This window comes from Felis catus, chromosome C1 (assembly GCF_018350175.1).
Source record: "Felis catus isolate Fca126 chromosome C1, F.catus_Fca126_mat1.0, whole genome shotgun sequence".
Classification (NCBI taxonomy): Eukaryota; Metazoa; Chordata; class Mammalia; order Carnivora; family Felidae; genus Felis; species Felis catus.
The window spans coordinates 20,049,817-20,064,240 of record NC_058375.1 but is presented as its reverse complement, the minus strand read 5'-3'; the positions used below and the strand labels follow the sequence as shown (position 1 = coordinate 20,064,240).

The 14,424-nt window shown below is 50.1% G+C and overlaps 1 protein-coding gene across 5 annotated transcripts in view; it reads right to left on the bottom strand.

Moving 5' to 3' along the window:
• Window positions 1-203: 203 nt before the first annotated feature.
• ARID1A (AT-rich interaction domain 1A) overlaps window positions 204-14,424 on the bottom strand; it is a 69,099-nt gene continuing 54,878 nt past the window's right edge. For 4 of the 5 annotated variants that reach the window (XM_023258345.2, XM_019836451.3, XM_045035357.1 and 1 more), the window contains exons 9-20: window positions 13,276-13,421; window positions 13,069-13,178; window positions 11,644-11,853; window positions 8,905-9,112; window positions 7,604-7,736; window positions 7,255-7,430; window positions 6,741-6,891; window positions 6,525-6,659; window positions 6,344-6,440; window positions 4,978-5,869; window positions 4,501-4,631; window positions 204-2,677 (exon numbers count right to left, since the gene is read on the bottom strand). In XM_023258345.2, coding sequence (XP_023114113.1) covers window positions 947-2,677; window positions 4,501-4,631; window positions 4,978-5,869; window positions 6,344-6,440; window positions 6,525-6,659; window positions 6,741-6,891; window positions 7,255-7,430; window positions 7,604-7,736; window positions 8,905-9,112; window positions 11,644-11,853; window positions 13,069-13,178; window positions 13,276-13,421 — 4,120 coding nt within the window. In that variant the 3' untranslated portion in view covers window positions 204-946. The remainder of the gene's footprint in view (window positions 2,678-4,500; window positions 4,632-4,977; window positions 5,870-6,343; window positions 6,441-6,524; window positions 6,660-6,740; window positions 6,892-7,254; window positions 7,431-7,603; window positions 7,737-8,904; window positions 9,113-11,643; window positions 11,854-13,068; window positions 13,179-13,275; window positions 13,422-14,424) is intronic. The other variant, XM_023258346.2, reaches the window with a different exon arrangement.

Genomic DNA, 14,424 nt, shown 5'->3' with positions numbered 1-14,424 from the left:
TACTATAAAGGGGTAGCTGGGAGGGGGACCAAACTGTGGGTATCCAAGGGTATGTGCAATGTACAACGTCATGTATATACACACGTGGCAGCGCAGCCGCTGCAGCTAAGGTTAAAACCAGTTCTAAGAGGTGATCTCAGGGTTATTCATACAATCAAGGAGGAGAGAAAGAGGTCAGGGTGTTGTAGGTTCACACATGATACTTTGGGGGAAAAGCCTTTTTTTTTTTTTTTTCTCCTCAACGTTTAACTAAAAACATTTTTAAAAACTACAGCTTGCTGCTGACCCAGCGTTTTCTCTTGTTTCCATGTGAGACATTATTATTACAGTATGTTTACAGTATCGGGTGTACAGTACAGTACATGAAAGGGTCTACACTCTACTGCACAGGCCTCTCCAGTGAACAGAGTCTGTCCACAACTGCGAACTTCTCGGCTCCCGCAAGATTGTGAATGTACAACAATAAACCACACACAGTTCAGCAGTCACCTTTTTTGTCCTTCAGAGGGTTTTTTTTTTTTTTGTATTTTTTTCCTTTTTTTTTTTTTTACCATTAAAAACAGTTATGAAATGTGGCATCCCGTCGATGCAAGGGCCGGGAAAGCCATTTTTATTTTATTTTATTTTTTTTCCCCAAACTCACTGTAAACGACAGTAACTTTGGTTAAAATAAAAAAGTCTTCTATGTAGGCAGAGCTTTGTCTTTCCAAACAGGGTGGGGTCCTGAGGGGAGTGAGGTGAGGACAAGGAACAGACAGGTGAGGGGGGGGTGGGGGGGAGAGGAGGAGGAAAGAGAACTAGGAGAGACTTTTGACCCAAGGGAGAAGCCGGACAGCACAGGGTAAACTGGATTCTGAGGTGGTTTTGCATAAATAAAGGGCAACAGTCAGTTTCTAAGTTCTCCACACACGCACACACACACAGGGAGGGAGGTGTCCCACGGCTGTCATGACTGGCCAATCAAAAACAGTACATCACAAATGACTTGTGAAACCAACGAGTTCATCAACGGTGAGACCGAGATGTCCAACAGCCGCGACTCGTACAGCGTGAACTCCGAGTGGTTCTCGTCCACCTTGGCCAGGGCCAGCAGCGCGCGGGCAGCCCGCCGCATCATGTCCACGCTAGTTGGCTCGAAGGGCGGGTTCTGCATGTGGAGCAGGCTGGCCTGGCTCTGCTGGAACTGTGTGGCGGCGAGGCTGTCCTCCAGGAAGCCCAGGAGGTTGCCGATGCTGCCCTTCTGCACTGCGATGGCACGGGCCGCCAGGCTGTCGCCCTGCGCCAGATTGGCCAGCAGTACCACGGCCATCTCCCGGCACACCGGGTTCTTTCGGTCACTGAGGAAGCGCACCATGGTGCTATACAACTTCTCCAGGCGGCTGAAGGGGGGAGTGGCCAGGATCAGGTCCACATTGTTGTCCTGGATGCTGAGTTTGCTGAGGGTTTCCAAGACCAGTCTCTGCGGGGAGAGGACGGCGTTGGGGCCCAGGGTGGAGAAGGGGTCCTGGGCTTCGGCGGAAGGGCAGACTGCCCAGTGTAGGAGTCCGTCCAGGACAGGCAGGCAAATGCTCTCAGGGTATGGGGAGAGGTCCAACTGCCCCGAGATGTTGGCGAGTGTGACCAAGGTGTTTTCCCGGAGCATCTCCAAGCAGTCCCACCACCACTCCACTTTGTTGCAGCTCACCCCTTGGTCCTGCTCCTCCTCCTTCTCGTAAGTCAGTGGTGCCTGCTTCCGCTCTGGGTGCTTGTGGTGCAGAAGGATCAGCTTGCCCAGGATCAGCAGCAGCCCCGGGTGTTTGGACATCTCAAAGTCGTTGCCTGGCACGAACGACAGGCTTCGGATGGTGTTGGAGACACAGACGCAGCGCTTGGCGAGGGAATCCTGCCAGTCCAGAAGGGTACACAGTGGGGTCTCATCTTTACTGTGGGGCTCGTCCTCTAGGATCTTGATGTTCCGGTGGCTCTGTGCCGGGCTGATGCCAAATGGAAACTTGCTGCTCTCCTTGGTGGCCTCTGCACTCTTAGCTCCCTCCTCGCTCAACGTGCTAGACCGGGTGGACAACATGTCATCCATTGTGGCTGTGATCCGTTTCTCTGGAGGGCCATCGGGTGGGGGGCCCTCCTGTTCTGTTGTCCCTGGTGTCCCCTCTGCCGCCGTGACGTGTTTCCGGGTGACTGGTGGGCAGGGCACATGAGGCCGGGTAGGCAGCAGCTCCGTCTTGCTCTCAAAGTGGGTCTGGATATGCTCAGTGGTGTCCCCCCCACCAATCCGCCAGTGCAGCAGGCCACTGTCAAACTCCTGCACACGCCCAAGCTTATCTGAGCAGTCCACCACAAACGGGTCATTCTTCTGCACGATCTTTACCGGGAGCTTGTCAAACTTGCTAACCAGTTTCTCCTCACTACTCTCCGAGGCTGCCTTGTCCTTGCTCGAAAAGGCCATCTCCTCATCATTTTCCACTACTTCCTCCTCTTCTTCCTCCTCTAGTTTAGGACCTAGAAGGTCTTCCTCCTCCTCCCCCTCCATAGGGGCTGGACTAGACGCCTTGCTGAATCTCCCAGGGTCCAGTAGTGTTCTCTGTCCTGGGTCACCCACCTCATACTCCTTTAAAATGCCAAAGATCTCGATGAGGCAACGCCGGAAATATTCCACAAGGAGCTCCAGCAACCCTGGGAGCTAAAAGAGGAAAAAAACAGGAGATAAATTACGGGAGAGAAGTGGGCTAAACGAGAGGATCCTTGACTTGAGAGGCCCCCCCAAGGTCTTCTAGCAGATCTCCCCGCTTTCCTTGTAGGTCAGACATCTGTATCCCTGGGAGAGATGAGAGTTTCTCCTTTCCCAAAGGCTCTCCACAGAGCAAGTCGTTGGGTCTCTCCAATGCCCAGCACACAGTTCTCCCTTCTGCTCAGCCTACCTCCACATAAGCCTGCTTCCAGCAGGACAGACGTGCTGACCGACAGCCCTGCACCTCACCATCTCACAGCCTCCTCTTTCCCTACCAATCCCTGCTTTTCTTCCTCAGGCCCAGTTTCCTACCCACTGGTCAATGCTACCGTCCCTCTTACGACACCCTACGTCACACTGCCAAGTGTAGCCCAAGGCTAGGCACGGTGGGGTGACCCCTCTAACACGAGCTGAGAGAAGAAGAGATGCAGTGTGGACAGATGTTCACCCGCTCTCTTCTCCAAGCTCCCCAACATTCCAGGAGGCTAGACCTCCATGAATCAATCGTGCAACGTAATGAAAGGGATGAGGCTTCGGTCCTCCAAACACTGGTGCAAGCTGGTGCTAGATAGACCCAAATCCCAGCTTGGATCCGAAACAGGCTAGTTATCTCTACAAGAAAACCCTAATTGCCAGTCAGATTAAATCTCTGGCAAGACTACAGCAAAATGGAAAAAATAAGGGCTTTAGAATTAGACCTAGGTTTGAATTCTGGCTTTTCTAGGAACTAGCCATATGATTTAAACTCTCTAAGCTGTACTTCTTGTATCTTTCCACTGAACATGACGGAAATTCCTAAACTTTACACGGTGGTTCTGAGGACTAAATGGAATATATCAAATGCCTGGCATATGGAAATCAGTATCTGTTCCTTTTCTTTCTCATGGGGAGGCAATCTTATAAAATGGACATCAAGTCAGGCTTTGGAATCAGAAAGACCCTGATGATAGCTGTGTGAACTTGGGCAAAGATAAGACTCTCAACCGACTCACTCATCTCTAAGAGGCCACATGTGCCTCGGAAGACTGTTGTGAGGCTGACATGAAAGAACATATGAAGGATCTGGCACAAGGTGACGGCACAATAAATGGTTAACTATTAATAACAATGCTCCCTAGTCAGCTCCTTGATAGATGGGTTGGTAAGTGCTAAGGATGATCAAAAAGACTGGGATGGTGCAGCAGAAACTCTTCCCAGCTAGTGGGAAAACTCAAGGTGCACACATCCTGTGGAGAGAGGATCCGGAGAACCATCTCTCTGCAAGAACGTAATTAAAATACCACCATCACCCCTCGCCCCCCGCCAAGCCTACTTCTTTCCACTTCCCTTTCTATACCTTAGGAAAATGGGATTGATAAAGACCTCCCGTACTCATGGTGGATGAAGTAATAAGAAGGGGAAAAAAAGAAACTGTCATGCTCACTAATAAAGACCACAGGTTTTTCTTGTAGTCTGAAAAGGTGGTGTCCTCACTCATACCAACAGAATCTGCATTTCTTACCGATTCCAAAAAGTTTCTCCCCAATTCCCTTTGAAGTCAATCCTGATACCTTACACAAATTATTATTGTTCCCAGTGTTCTGGGCCCATGGCCAGTGGCAAAGTACTGGCATGGAATCAAAGCACTGGCATGGAAGATACCAGAGAGTGAGTGAGAGAGGGGAGACCATGTTGGCCGGGGAAGGCTTAATTCCCTGTGTCACGTAGCACTGTCTCCTTCAAGAAGATCTCAGGCCCTCCCATTCTTCCAATCTTTCCGAGGCGCCTGTACTCACCTGACTGAGGTTGAAGGTCATGATGCTGTTGTCGTCATACAGCAGGATGTTAATGGTGTCTAATGCCCATGTGCTCTCTGCCAGCAGCCCAGACTTGAGGGACATCATTACCCGCCATGCCTCCGGGGTTCCTGAAATAAACCTCCATGTCGTCCATCTACCAAGCCCAGGTTGGCCGGATGCTCCCCCAGGGCTGGCCCATCAGTCAGGCTACTCTGAAGATAACACATGGCGGGAGGCAGTTCCTATCTAGGAGAGGACACACATCTGCTTCTAGGCTCCCTCAGGACATCACTGCATGGCGCTTGCTTTTAGTAAAGCCTGATACCAGCTGTCTTCCTTATCCAAAGTTCTTTGGCTCTATTTCAGACAACACTGGACCAGATTTTATCTCATCCAGAATGTTGGGATGGAGACAAAAAAATGGACAAGACTTTAAGAAGAGATAAAGCAACCTGATCGGGGAGGTCTCCTTACCAATGTCTTTCATTGTGAGCCGCCTCCTCTGCTTCAACACAGGCTGTGTTGCTTCCACAGAGCCAGGTGGGAAGGTGATGTCCCGCCGAATCATGGGTGGCTGCACAGGGGCAGGTGCTATGTGCGAGGCAGGCACTGGGGGACCTGCCTTTTGCATCTTCATCCCAGAGTGCAGGAATGGAGACTTGCTAGGGGAGGTGCGGTTCTCCATTGGCCGGGGCAGGGGAGCGGGGCTGGATACCTGAGGAATGTGATTCTGCATGCTTGGCGGGGGCTGGTAGTTGGATGGAGGGGGCCTTGTCATGGGGGGCACGGGGGCAGAGGGACCATATGGGGGCTGACGTGTGCCATGGGAAGGCCACGGGCCTTCATGGTTGGCCCTCTGATCCGTGTGCAGCATTTCATCTGTTCGGTTCACACCATGATAGGCGGGGCCCTGGGGGGCAGAGCCAGTGCTCTGCCTGTTGGCGTAATTGTAGGTCATGTCATTACGCCCTTGCCACATGGTGCCTTGCTGAGTAACCTCAGCCGATGCCTGTATGGGGCCGCCCATCATTTGCGGTGGCATGTTCTGCTGGGCATTGGAGCCGGGGGGTGCAGAGACACGGTCTCGGCCAAACTGGAATGGAAACTGGTTCTGGGGGCCGCCTGCTGGTCGGCGCTCAGTAGCAGCAGCGGCAGTGGCGGGGTAAGTGTTGCCATACTGGTTGTACACATCTTGCTGAGGGGAAGGCTGGGCAGCTTGCTGCTGGCTGGCAGGCTGGGGCTGGGCTGGGGGCAACTGCTGCTGTTGGGGCTGCCCCTGCCCCGTGCTGTACGGCACGCTGTACATCTCCCCTTCGTGCCGCTTGGCAGGAGGGCCGTAAGTGCCATCCATCGGCCGCTTGTAATTCTAAGACAGGGACAAGCAGAGGGGAGGTTAAATTCTGCACTCAGGGACCCAAGATCCACACACAGCTGCCAAGATGGCTACACCAGACACTCGCCAGGCTTACTTCCACTCCTCTAGAAGAGGACACGGTCTCCAAGCGAACAAAGGATTCACCTTTACAAATGATCTTTTAAAGTTGTTTCTGAAATCAAGAACCATTCCCTATTCCCCTCTGGTTCTCCCTTGCTCTGCGTAGAAAAATGTACATAAGTCTAAAAATCAAAATAAGGCCTGTATCTGGCCCTTGTGGAGAACTAGAGAGACTGGACTAGAATCTAAACAGGACGAGGTTGAGGGCTTGGCTCTTCAGCAGAATTGGTCATGTAGGTGGGAGAACACCAAAGTATCAAAAGCAAGCCTAAACTTTTCAGCTTCGTTTTCTAACTGCCTCTCAAGGGGAACCTGTGTGTCAGTTCACCCTGCTACCCTCCTCACCTGCTGCTGCTGCTGATACATTGTGGTCTGCTGGCTGGGGAAGGGGCTGCCGGAAGGGGTGCCTTGAGTGGAGAACTGATTGCCATAGGAATCATGTCTGCAGGAGGGAGAGAATCAGAGGATCAGGGTGGGAAATGGCAAAGCCTGAGCCACAACGACACTAGGACCAGGGTTCACTCACCGTTGTTGCTGCTGCTGCTGCTGCGGGGGGTAGCGGCTAGGAGAATACATCCCCGAGTCTGGGTTGGAAGGCATGAGATTCGGCTGTGGGGCTCCAGTGCCCATGTTTCCCTCGGGTCCTATTCCAGGCTCCGTCCTAAACACAATTGAAGAAGTGGATTGAGTCCACTAGAGCTGTGGGGTGCTGGGGTGGGACAGGAGCGGGGGCCATGCTTACCTCACTCTGTCATAAGGACCTCCATAGGGATAGTGCTGTCGAGGTCCCATCGCCACATTTCCCAGCCCAGGGCCGGCAGCTCGGCTGTAGGGGTCTCCCATTCCGCCATTGGGGCCCTGCCCTGAGGACATGAAGGGATCACTCCCTGGAGCTGAGTACAGAAAGGAAGGCAGTGAGCAACCGGTAAGCCAGCAGGCCTAGCAACCCACACCTTGCCTGCCCCAAAGACCAGGCCCTGTTTGAAGCTTGGGTTTGTTCCTACGGTTTCCCCGGCAAGTTCAAAAGAGATCTAAAGAGGCTCCAACCAGCAAAGAGCACATACTTGTTAAGGTATGACAAGGTAAGGCCAGGGAGAGGGAGACAAGAAAGGAGATAGGGACGAAGAGTGGTGGTTAGGTCTGGAAATGCCTTATCTCAAAAAATGGCTCGACAAGAACCCTGAGCCACTCTCAAGACATCCCCCCATTTCCCTGGCCCTGTCCTCAAGGGCACGAGGCCAACAGTAATTGGTCACCTTTCCTCATGCTGCCATAAGGATCCTTATTTGGCTCGTAGGACATGCGCCCCATCATGTCAGAGGTATTCATACTGGGCTGGTACCCAGGGTTTGGAGTCATGGAATTCCGCTTCTGGAATGTGGGGTCACTTCCATCAGGAAAGGCATCCTGGATCCCAACTGAATTGCTCCTGCTCCAGAGTGAGGAAAGCCAATTAAACCCCAAATAAAGCAATTCCTCCAGTAAGCAGGGCACATGCGAGTCACTGGCCGGGCAGGCAGAGCAGGGACCACTCTTGGGCTGCACAGAAGCTCATGCACTTCTGCTCAGGTCTTTCAACCCCCCTGCCCCTGCTCCTGGCCTTACCTCATGCCTGGCAAGGGGGGGATCTGACTGTGTGGTGTGGATGCTGGAGTTGGTGGCTTCAGGTCTCCTCCTTCTGCCATGGAACTGCTGGTTGACTGAGGTGTCTGTGGCCCCTGCATAGACCCAGATCCCGCTGTGGACAGAGATGTGGGGTGAGCCAGCAAGTGTTTAACTCTCACAGAAATACACAAATGCCCCAGGATCTTTTTGGAAGGGATTGCTATAAGGCTAAAGCTGGGGTTCTTTAAAGCCTGAATCACCCTTCTCAGCAGGAGATCGATCTATAAGGCCAGGTAATAGAGGAGGGAATTTGAGGGGTCTATTGCTCCTTGCTATGATTTCACATTTGGAGAACAGGAGTAGTGTGGCAATGCCATCACCACGCTAGTGATTTCCTGGACTCTCTGCCAGCTTCCCTGACTATTTTGCTTTCCTTCCCCAAGGACTCCGGCTAACTTACTAAACCCTGTAAATGCGGGAGCCCAAGTTCCCAGGCAGAGCCCCTAGAATCCTAGGTAGGAAGGCTCCATCTTGCCCTAAACCTGCAGCGTGCTTTAGGAACCTAGGAGCTCCTACTCATAAGAATCTAGCACAGTGTCACCACTTAGGTTCCAATGTTCCTCCTCTAAGCTGATGCGAGCAGAACCACCAGTAATTAATGTTTCCATTAGTTACCATTCCCAACAGCAGACATCCCACTGCTTAGGCCTCCCCAGCTGATGAGTCATCTCAGGCACTCATTACACCCTCAGAGGTCAATACCAGGGCACATGTGTTTACACCCACCTTCTAGGAGCCCTGGCCCTCTTCCCTCTCCTTCCCATGCTTGCCCAGGACCCAGCCTCCTCTCAGAAAGGAGGGTGGGCAGAGGCCCTCCCATCAGAGAGTTCCATTCATATCCCTCCCTACCCGCTCCTTCCCATTCATTAGCATCTGAGCTCCCTGGGGAATTCAGGGCTCTCGTCTGAGCGGCATTCTAAGGCGCTGACATCAGTGGGCCAAAGCTCCCAGATGGCCCTGCCTCACTGCTATTTGTCAGATTTCCCCACTCCTCTGGTGTCCCTCCCACTCACTAGTTTACAAACATTTGGCAAGATGCCAGGTGCACAATGAAAATTAAAACTTAAGGGCTGCTACAGACTACGTCTCAAGGGAGTCGCCACCGTCCGCTCTTTAGTCTGCCAACTCGTTAAAGCCCTGTGGTAGGACAGGGCAGAGTACACGTCCCCGGTGCCAGGCACTGCTGGATAATGAGCCTGGACCCTGAATGCTTTGGTGGGGCGGCTCACCCAGATCCTTACCAGGAGAGGGAGGCTGGATCTTGGGCTGGGACTTCTTGGAATCAGCAGCTGCGAAGATGTCTGGGGGAGGGTCTTCCCCCCGTTCAATCTTGCACTCAAAGGCATAGAGACACTGGATGTACTGCTTTTTCAGGGAGCTGGCAGCGCTGCTTGAGGTGCCCACATTGAGGTTGGTCGCAAGTTCCCGCCATTTTTTGTTCTTGTTGACCTGTACAACCAACCAGAAGAGTCGGGGTACGTCTTCCACCTGATCTTCCTGCCCACAAGCCCCAGACCCCATCAGGCTTCCAGGTTCTCATCTCTTAGGGAATCACAGTTCTCAGTCAACCACCAAAGTTAACCCCGCTTGGTGCGTAAGTCCATGACAAGTGTTAAATCCATGGCTAGCGTCCCTCCACCCTCAGCAGGCTCTATCCACAGATCACTGCAACTAGCAGACAGTGCTTATTCGCATGAGGGCAAATTTCACATCACTGTTAGTGGGAGAGAACAGAATTTAGAAGGTATGATGCTTTACACAAGTATATTACTGAAAACTGTTGTGCAAGTCACCATCAGATCCAAACCCCTTTCAAGGCAACAATAAAAAATCAGTTTTCAAAAACGGAGATGTGGTACTGTCAGCCACCACTCTGCCTGACTTACTTTTGTCAAACTGGAGGTTTCCGGGTTTTTCTTTTCTTTTTTCTTGGTGTGGGGCTCTTTGCACATTTTACATTCTTGTGCCACTGCTGCCCTCCTTCTCAGTGACATGTAACTAACTACAAGCCCTTCCCTACTAGTCACTATCCTGATTGTTCAGGAGATGCTTCAGGCCCTATAACTTCTCTGTGCCTTCCCAGCAGCTAACCTACCCTTCTGCCTCCTTTCCTAAGCTTCAGGACACGCTGACCAAGACCATGCCCCATTCCCTACAATTAGACAGTCTTTCTGCTCTAGCCAGGCAGGCCTCCTTCTTCATGCATTCTTACACTTATTCATCTACCTCAAAGGCTGGGAACACCAGCTTTCCAGTCCTAACCCATAACGGAAGTTCAATGTGTTGTCATATCTACTGATCTGGTACCCGTGATACCAGAGAGAAGAGTGATAAGGAAGCAAAGAGAGGGACAACCTAGATGGCGGGGAGGTGACCAGAACACTTCCCCAGAACAGGTAATGTCTGAGATGAATTCTGAAGGTTGGAGATGGTGTTGGTCGTGTATATTCCAGACTCTCTCCTATTTCCATGCCACTCAGGCCAGTCAACTGGAATGGCCCCTTCCTCTGCCTAACACCCTACTTAATCCTTCACAGAAGCTCAGGACTCATTTTCTGCCTTCTTGGAAGCATTACAGACTAGCTTATAACAGCGCTATTTCTCCTCTGAACCCCGTCTTTAGCGTTCAATTACATCATAGCGCCTAAAAGGCTGGCATTCTCTCACAAACTGCAAGACAGGCGCAGGCTTCAGGATTCCCTCTGTACCTCATCCTACATCATTTAATGAATCCAGAAGCCCATTCAATCAAAAGCGTGCCAAACCTAAGCCAACGACCCCCCCACCCCCCACCCCCGACCCCATCCCCACAGGCAGGAGAAGCCTGGCTAGGAAAACTCAACGCCAGGGATAACAGCGGGAATGAGCCCAGGGTCACCTCAGAAGCCTGCTGTGGCGTTGCTTCCCACGCCAGTTATGTGGCAGTGTGCACGTGTCTTGTTTTGTTTTGTTTTCCTTTGTGGGGGAGGGGAATAAAGCCTGAAGGGAGAAGGAATTCATAACTGACTGTTGGCTGGCTTCATTCCAATCACTTTCTTTTCTGCTGGTGACAGCTGTTTTCCTCTTCTGATTTAGAAGGTTTGGAATACATCTCTCCCTGCCACGCCTCCCCCTGAGCTAAGCCACAAACTCATATCCAACAGCAGGCTCCTGATCTAATGACTACGTAACACACATAGGAGGAAAGTTTGCAAGGCACAGCATTGCCTCAACTGTGTGCCTCATGGGCTGAGTGTAAAGCAAAACTATAAGGTTTCAGAGCAGAGGCAGGGCTCAGGATGGAGTTCAGTTCAGAGTTTTTCAGCAGAAATGAATCCATTCACTTAAATATCCCATACAGAGTAACTAAACAATTTCCCAACCTACTTTGTCCTTCACAAACTATTTTTACTAAATAGCTCCTGAAATCCCATCTTCACAGGGAAGTTTCCAGGAATGAAAGGGTCAGCCACTACTATGGCTACCTGGGTACCATCTCACAAACCAATTTACGTGGCAGAAATCTTGCTGTAAGCTTTGCATATTATTTCCAGCTTTAGACAATCTAGCAGGATACACACTATCCCTACTTTACAAATAAGAAAAGTTAGGACTCAGAGTGGCCATACACCTTGATTAAGGTGACATATATTGTTAAGTGGCTAAGGAAGAATTCAAAACCAGGCCCATCTCTCCAAACCATGGTCTTGCTTGCAATGCCAGACTGCCTCCCATGGAATCAGAATGTCCACATGTTCCCTATCTTTGCACCCCAGTGAGACCCTAGACATATGGTAAACTCAATGCTAATACTTCATACTAGCCAGGGAGGTCTCAGCCTCCTGCCTATGGAAGCCCCATGCTTCCAGTCTATCAGTATGTGCCTCAGAGAGCAGGAGACGGTGACGTCCCTGTGGGATGCTTTGCACCAGGTGAAGCCACTGAGCACCTAGAGAGAGGCTTGTTGAAACCACAGGGGAAGCCAAGTGCTAGGCACTCACCTGAGTCAATCCACCAATCTCCTTCACAGACACATAGAGGCGATAGAGGTCCAGAGGTTTCCTACCCACAGCAGGCAGATTTGTCATGCCCATGGCCTTCTCCTCCGTGAAGGCCAGATAACGGTCCACCCACATCTTCCTCTCAGGCTCACCACCCAGCTCATACAACTTGGTGATCTTCTCATTGGTTGTAGTAGAAGAACTGGATTTCTGGAAGGGGCAGGTCAAGATTCATAGGAATCGGTCAGATTCAAAGCCTATGCTAAGGGTCTCAGAAGTCCCTTGATTAGAGTAGTGGTAAAGCTTCTTATTCTGGGGTACCTTGCATTTGCAAGGTCAAAAGACCAAATGAGAGCTAGAAATTCTTCCTGTAAAGGAAGGAAGCTAACACTGACTATATATAATGCATTGGGTGCTATGCTAAATGCCTTTTCATATTAGGTATTATAAATTATTCTCCTCTTCAAAGATAAGGAAGCAGGCACATGGAGGCCATTCCTAAAATCTCATAGTTTTTAAGCAGCAGAGCTACGTGTCAAACCCTTATCCACCTCACATCAATGTCACTACTACTCCCCTGCTATCACCCAGGAGCCTAGGCATGCTTTTATACACTGTTTCTGAGAATTCAAGAAACTCAAAACATGATCTTGAGACAATGGGATGGACTAAAACAAAAAGAAACTTCCTCCTCTCGAGAAAGGAAGGGTCTCCTACGTGCCTGAAAAGGCTCTGGATGTTAATTATCCTGTCCAAGACAGGAAGATGGCTAAAAGGGTCTGAGAGCCAGAGGTGAAGGTCCACAGGAGGTGGCAGCTGTAGATTTTTACTTTCCCCTACTTTATAAGATGGGGAAAATGGGGTATGACAAAGGGCAGAAATGTTTCAAATGACTCAAACACTGAGCAGGTCCCCAGATTGCCACATAACCCAATAGATAGCACACTCAGGACCATCCTACAGGGAGGCCAAGCAAGGGCCCAAACCCCACCTGCCTCATCTCCTTCTTTAGAGAACCCAGGGCACCAACCATTCCTACTGCTCTGAGTAAGGTCCAGGAAGAGAAGAGGAACTAGTTGCCTATGGCACACACCACCTATCAATGCATGAGGACAGGGTGCACAGTTTCACAGAGGGCATTACAGAGAATTCTACACTGCTGGCCTGGCACTTCCTCTATAACAGACAGCTGTGAGAACACGGTGTTATTTACATCAGGACCCCTTAGGCTAACTGAAATCTAATTCCATGAGCTATTAGCCTGGGAACCTTCATGATTAGAAGAGGTAAGAGCAGCCTTTTCGGAGATGATCTAATCCAGGTCATAAAAGACTAGAGAATCTAGTCACCCTCTTTTCTTTTTCCTTCCTATCACTGGAAAGCATGGGACAGAGAGCTGAGAGGAGTCAAGATATAAATCATTACCTTGGATTTGGATTCTGTCTTGGGTGTCCCATCTGCCTTGTTGTTCATTTTGGTGGCTGGAGTTAACTTGACGTCCCCAAGGCCCATCATCTCTGGGCTGGCTGCCATCCCTATAAAAGAGGGGAAAAAAATCTCAAGTCCAACAAGCGTGTGACAGGAAGATCATTCTAGACGAAATTCCTGGAGTGAGCAAGGACTTGTACTTACCTGCTGAATTGTTGGCCATGGTTCCACCCATGGGATACGGGGGTCCCTGAGGGTTGATCATGCCAGCCATACTATTAATCCCTTGCCCATAGGGAGGTCCTGTTCCCATCATGCCTCCCTGATTCATATTGGGGTAGCCTGGTGGCCTGAGGAAGAAGATGGAAAGTGTGTGAGAAAGAGAGAGAAGACACTGAGCTTCACACTTGGACCTGAGCTGAATAGAATTTGTGAACCAAGATTATCTAGTGAGGCTTATACAAGGAAAAAGTTTATGGGTTTCTCAAACCAAAACCATGTACCACCTGACCGAGATATTCCCATCTTCTACCTCCCACAAGAAGTTCTAAGAGGGTTCAGGCTCCAAACAGGACACAGTAAAGCTCAATTTTAAACGATACAGTACTTGAAGAAGCAAGTCCTACAGTGTCTCTCTTTAAGTACTGCCTCCCTCTAAGGCACCTTCAGTGTCAAAATGTGTTTCCGTACAAGGACCTTCTGTATGGCAAAAGGCCTAAATTAAATGCTCAACTTTACCATTCTCTGTTACGTCAAATCCCAACCAAACTGGACCCCTCACAGCATTGCACCTGGATGGACCTACTGCAAACCCTATGGTTCCATCATTCTTCAAAGTACTATCAAACTCACCTCTTTACCATTAATCACCCTATTCTACCTTAGTTCATCAAGATTTCCATAAGACAAGAGTCACTTTAAGAACTGTAGCCACCAACAATGGAGTGCACGGACAGAGCCTTCAAAAACTAGTAGAATCATATTCACTGAAGTCAACAGCCACCAAATTGAGTGGCCAAGGAAGAATGGATGAATCTTCAAGTCCTTAAACCAAATCACATGAGCTCTCTGCACTTTAGTACCAGACTCAAACACAAAGAACCATACAGAACAGTAGAAAAATGGCAAACCACAACCCTGCCATCCTCTATTTCTCACACTACAGATCCAAGTCATGTGTATATTAAAAATCCTTTTGGAAACCAAAAAACTAGATTGACACAAGAAATAAAGAAACTCTGAAGACTTATTTTACTCATCAAAATAATCTACGTTTACATACAACATCAGGTCATGTGAAACTTGATACCAACTGAAGACGCTTAAGAATCAGCACTTTGCATCCTGTGTCCA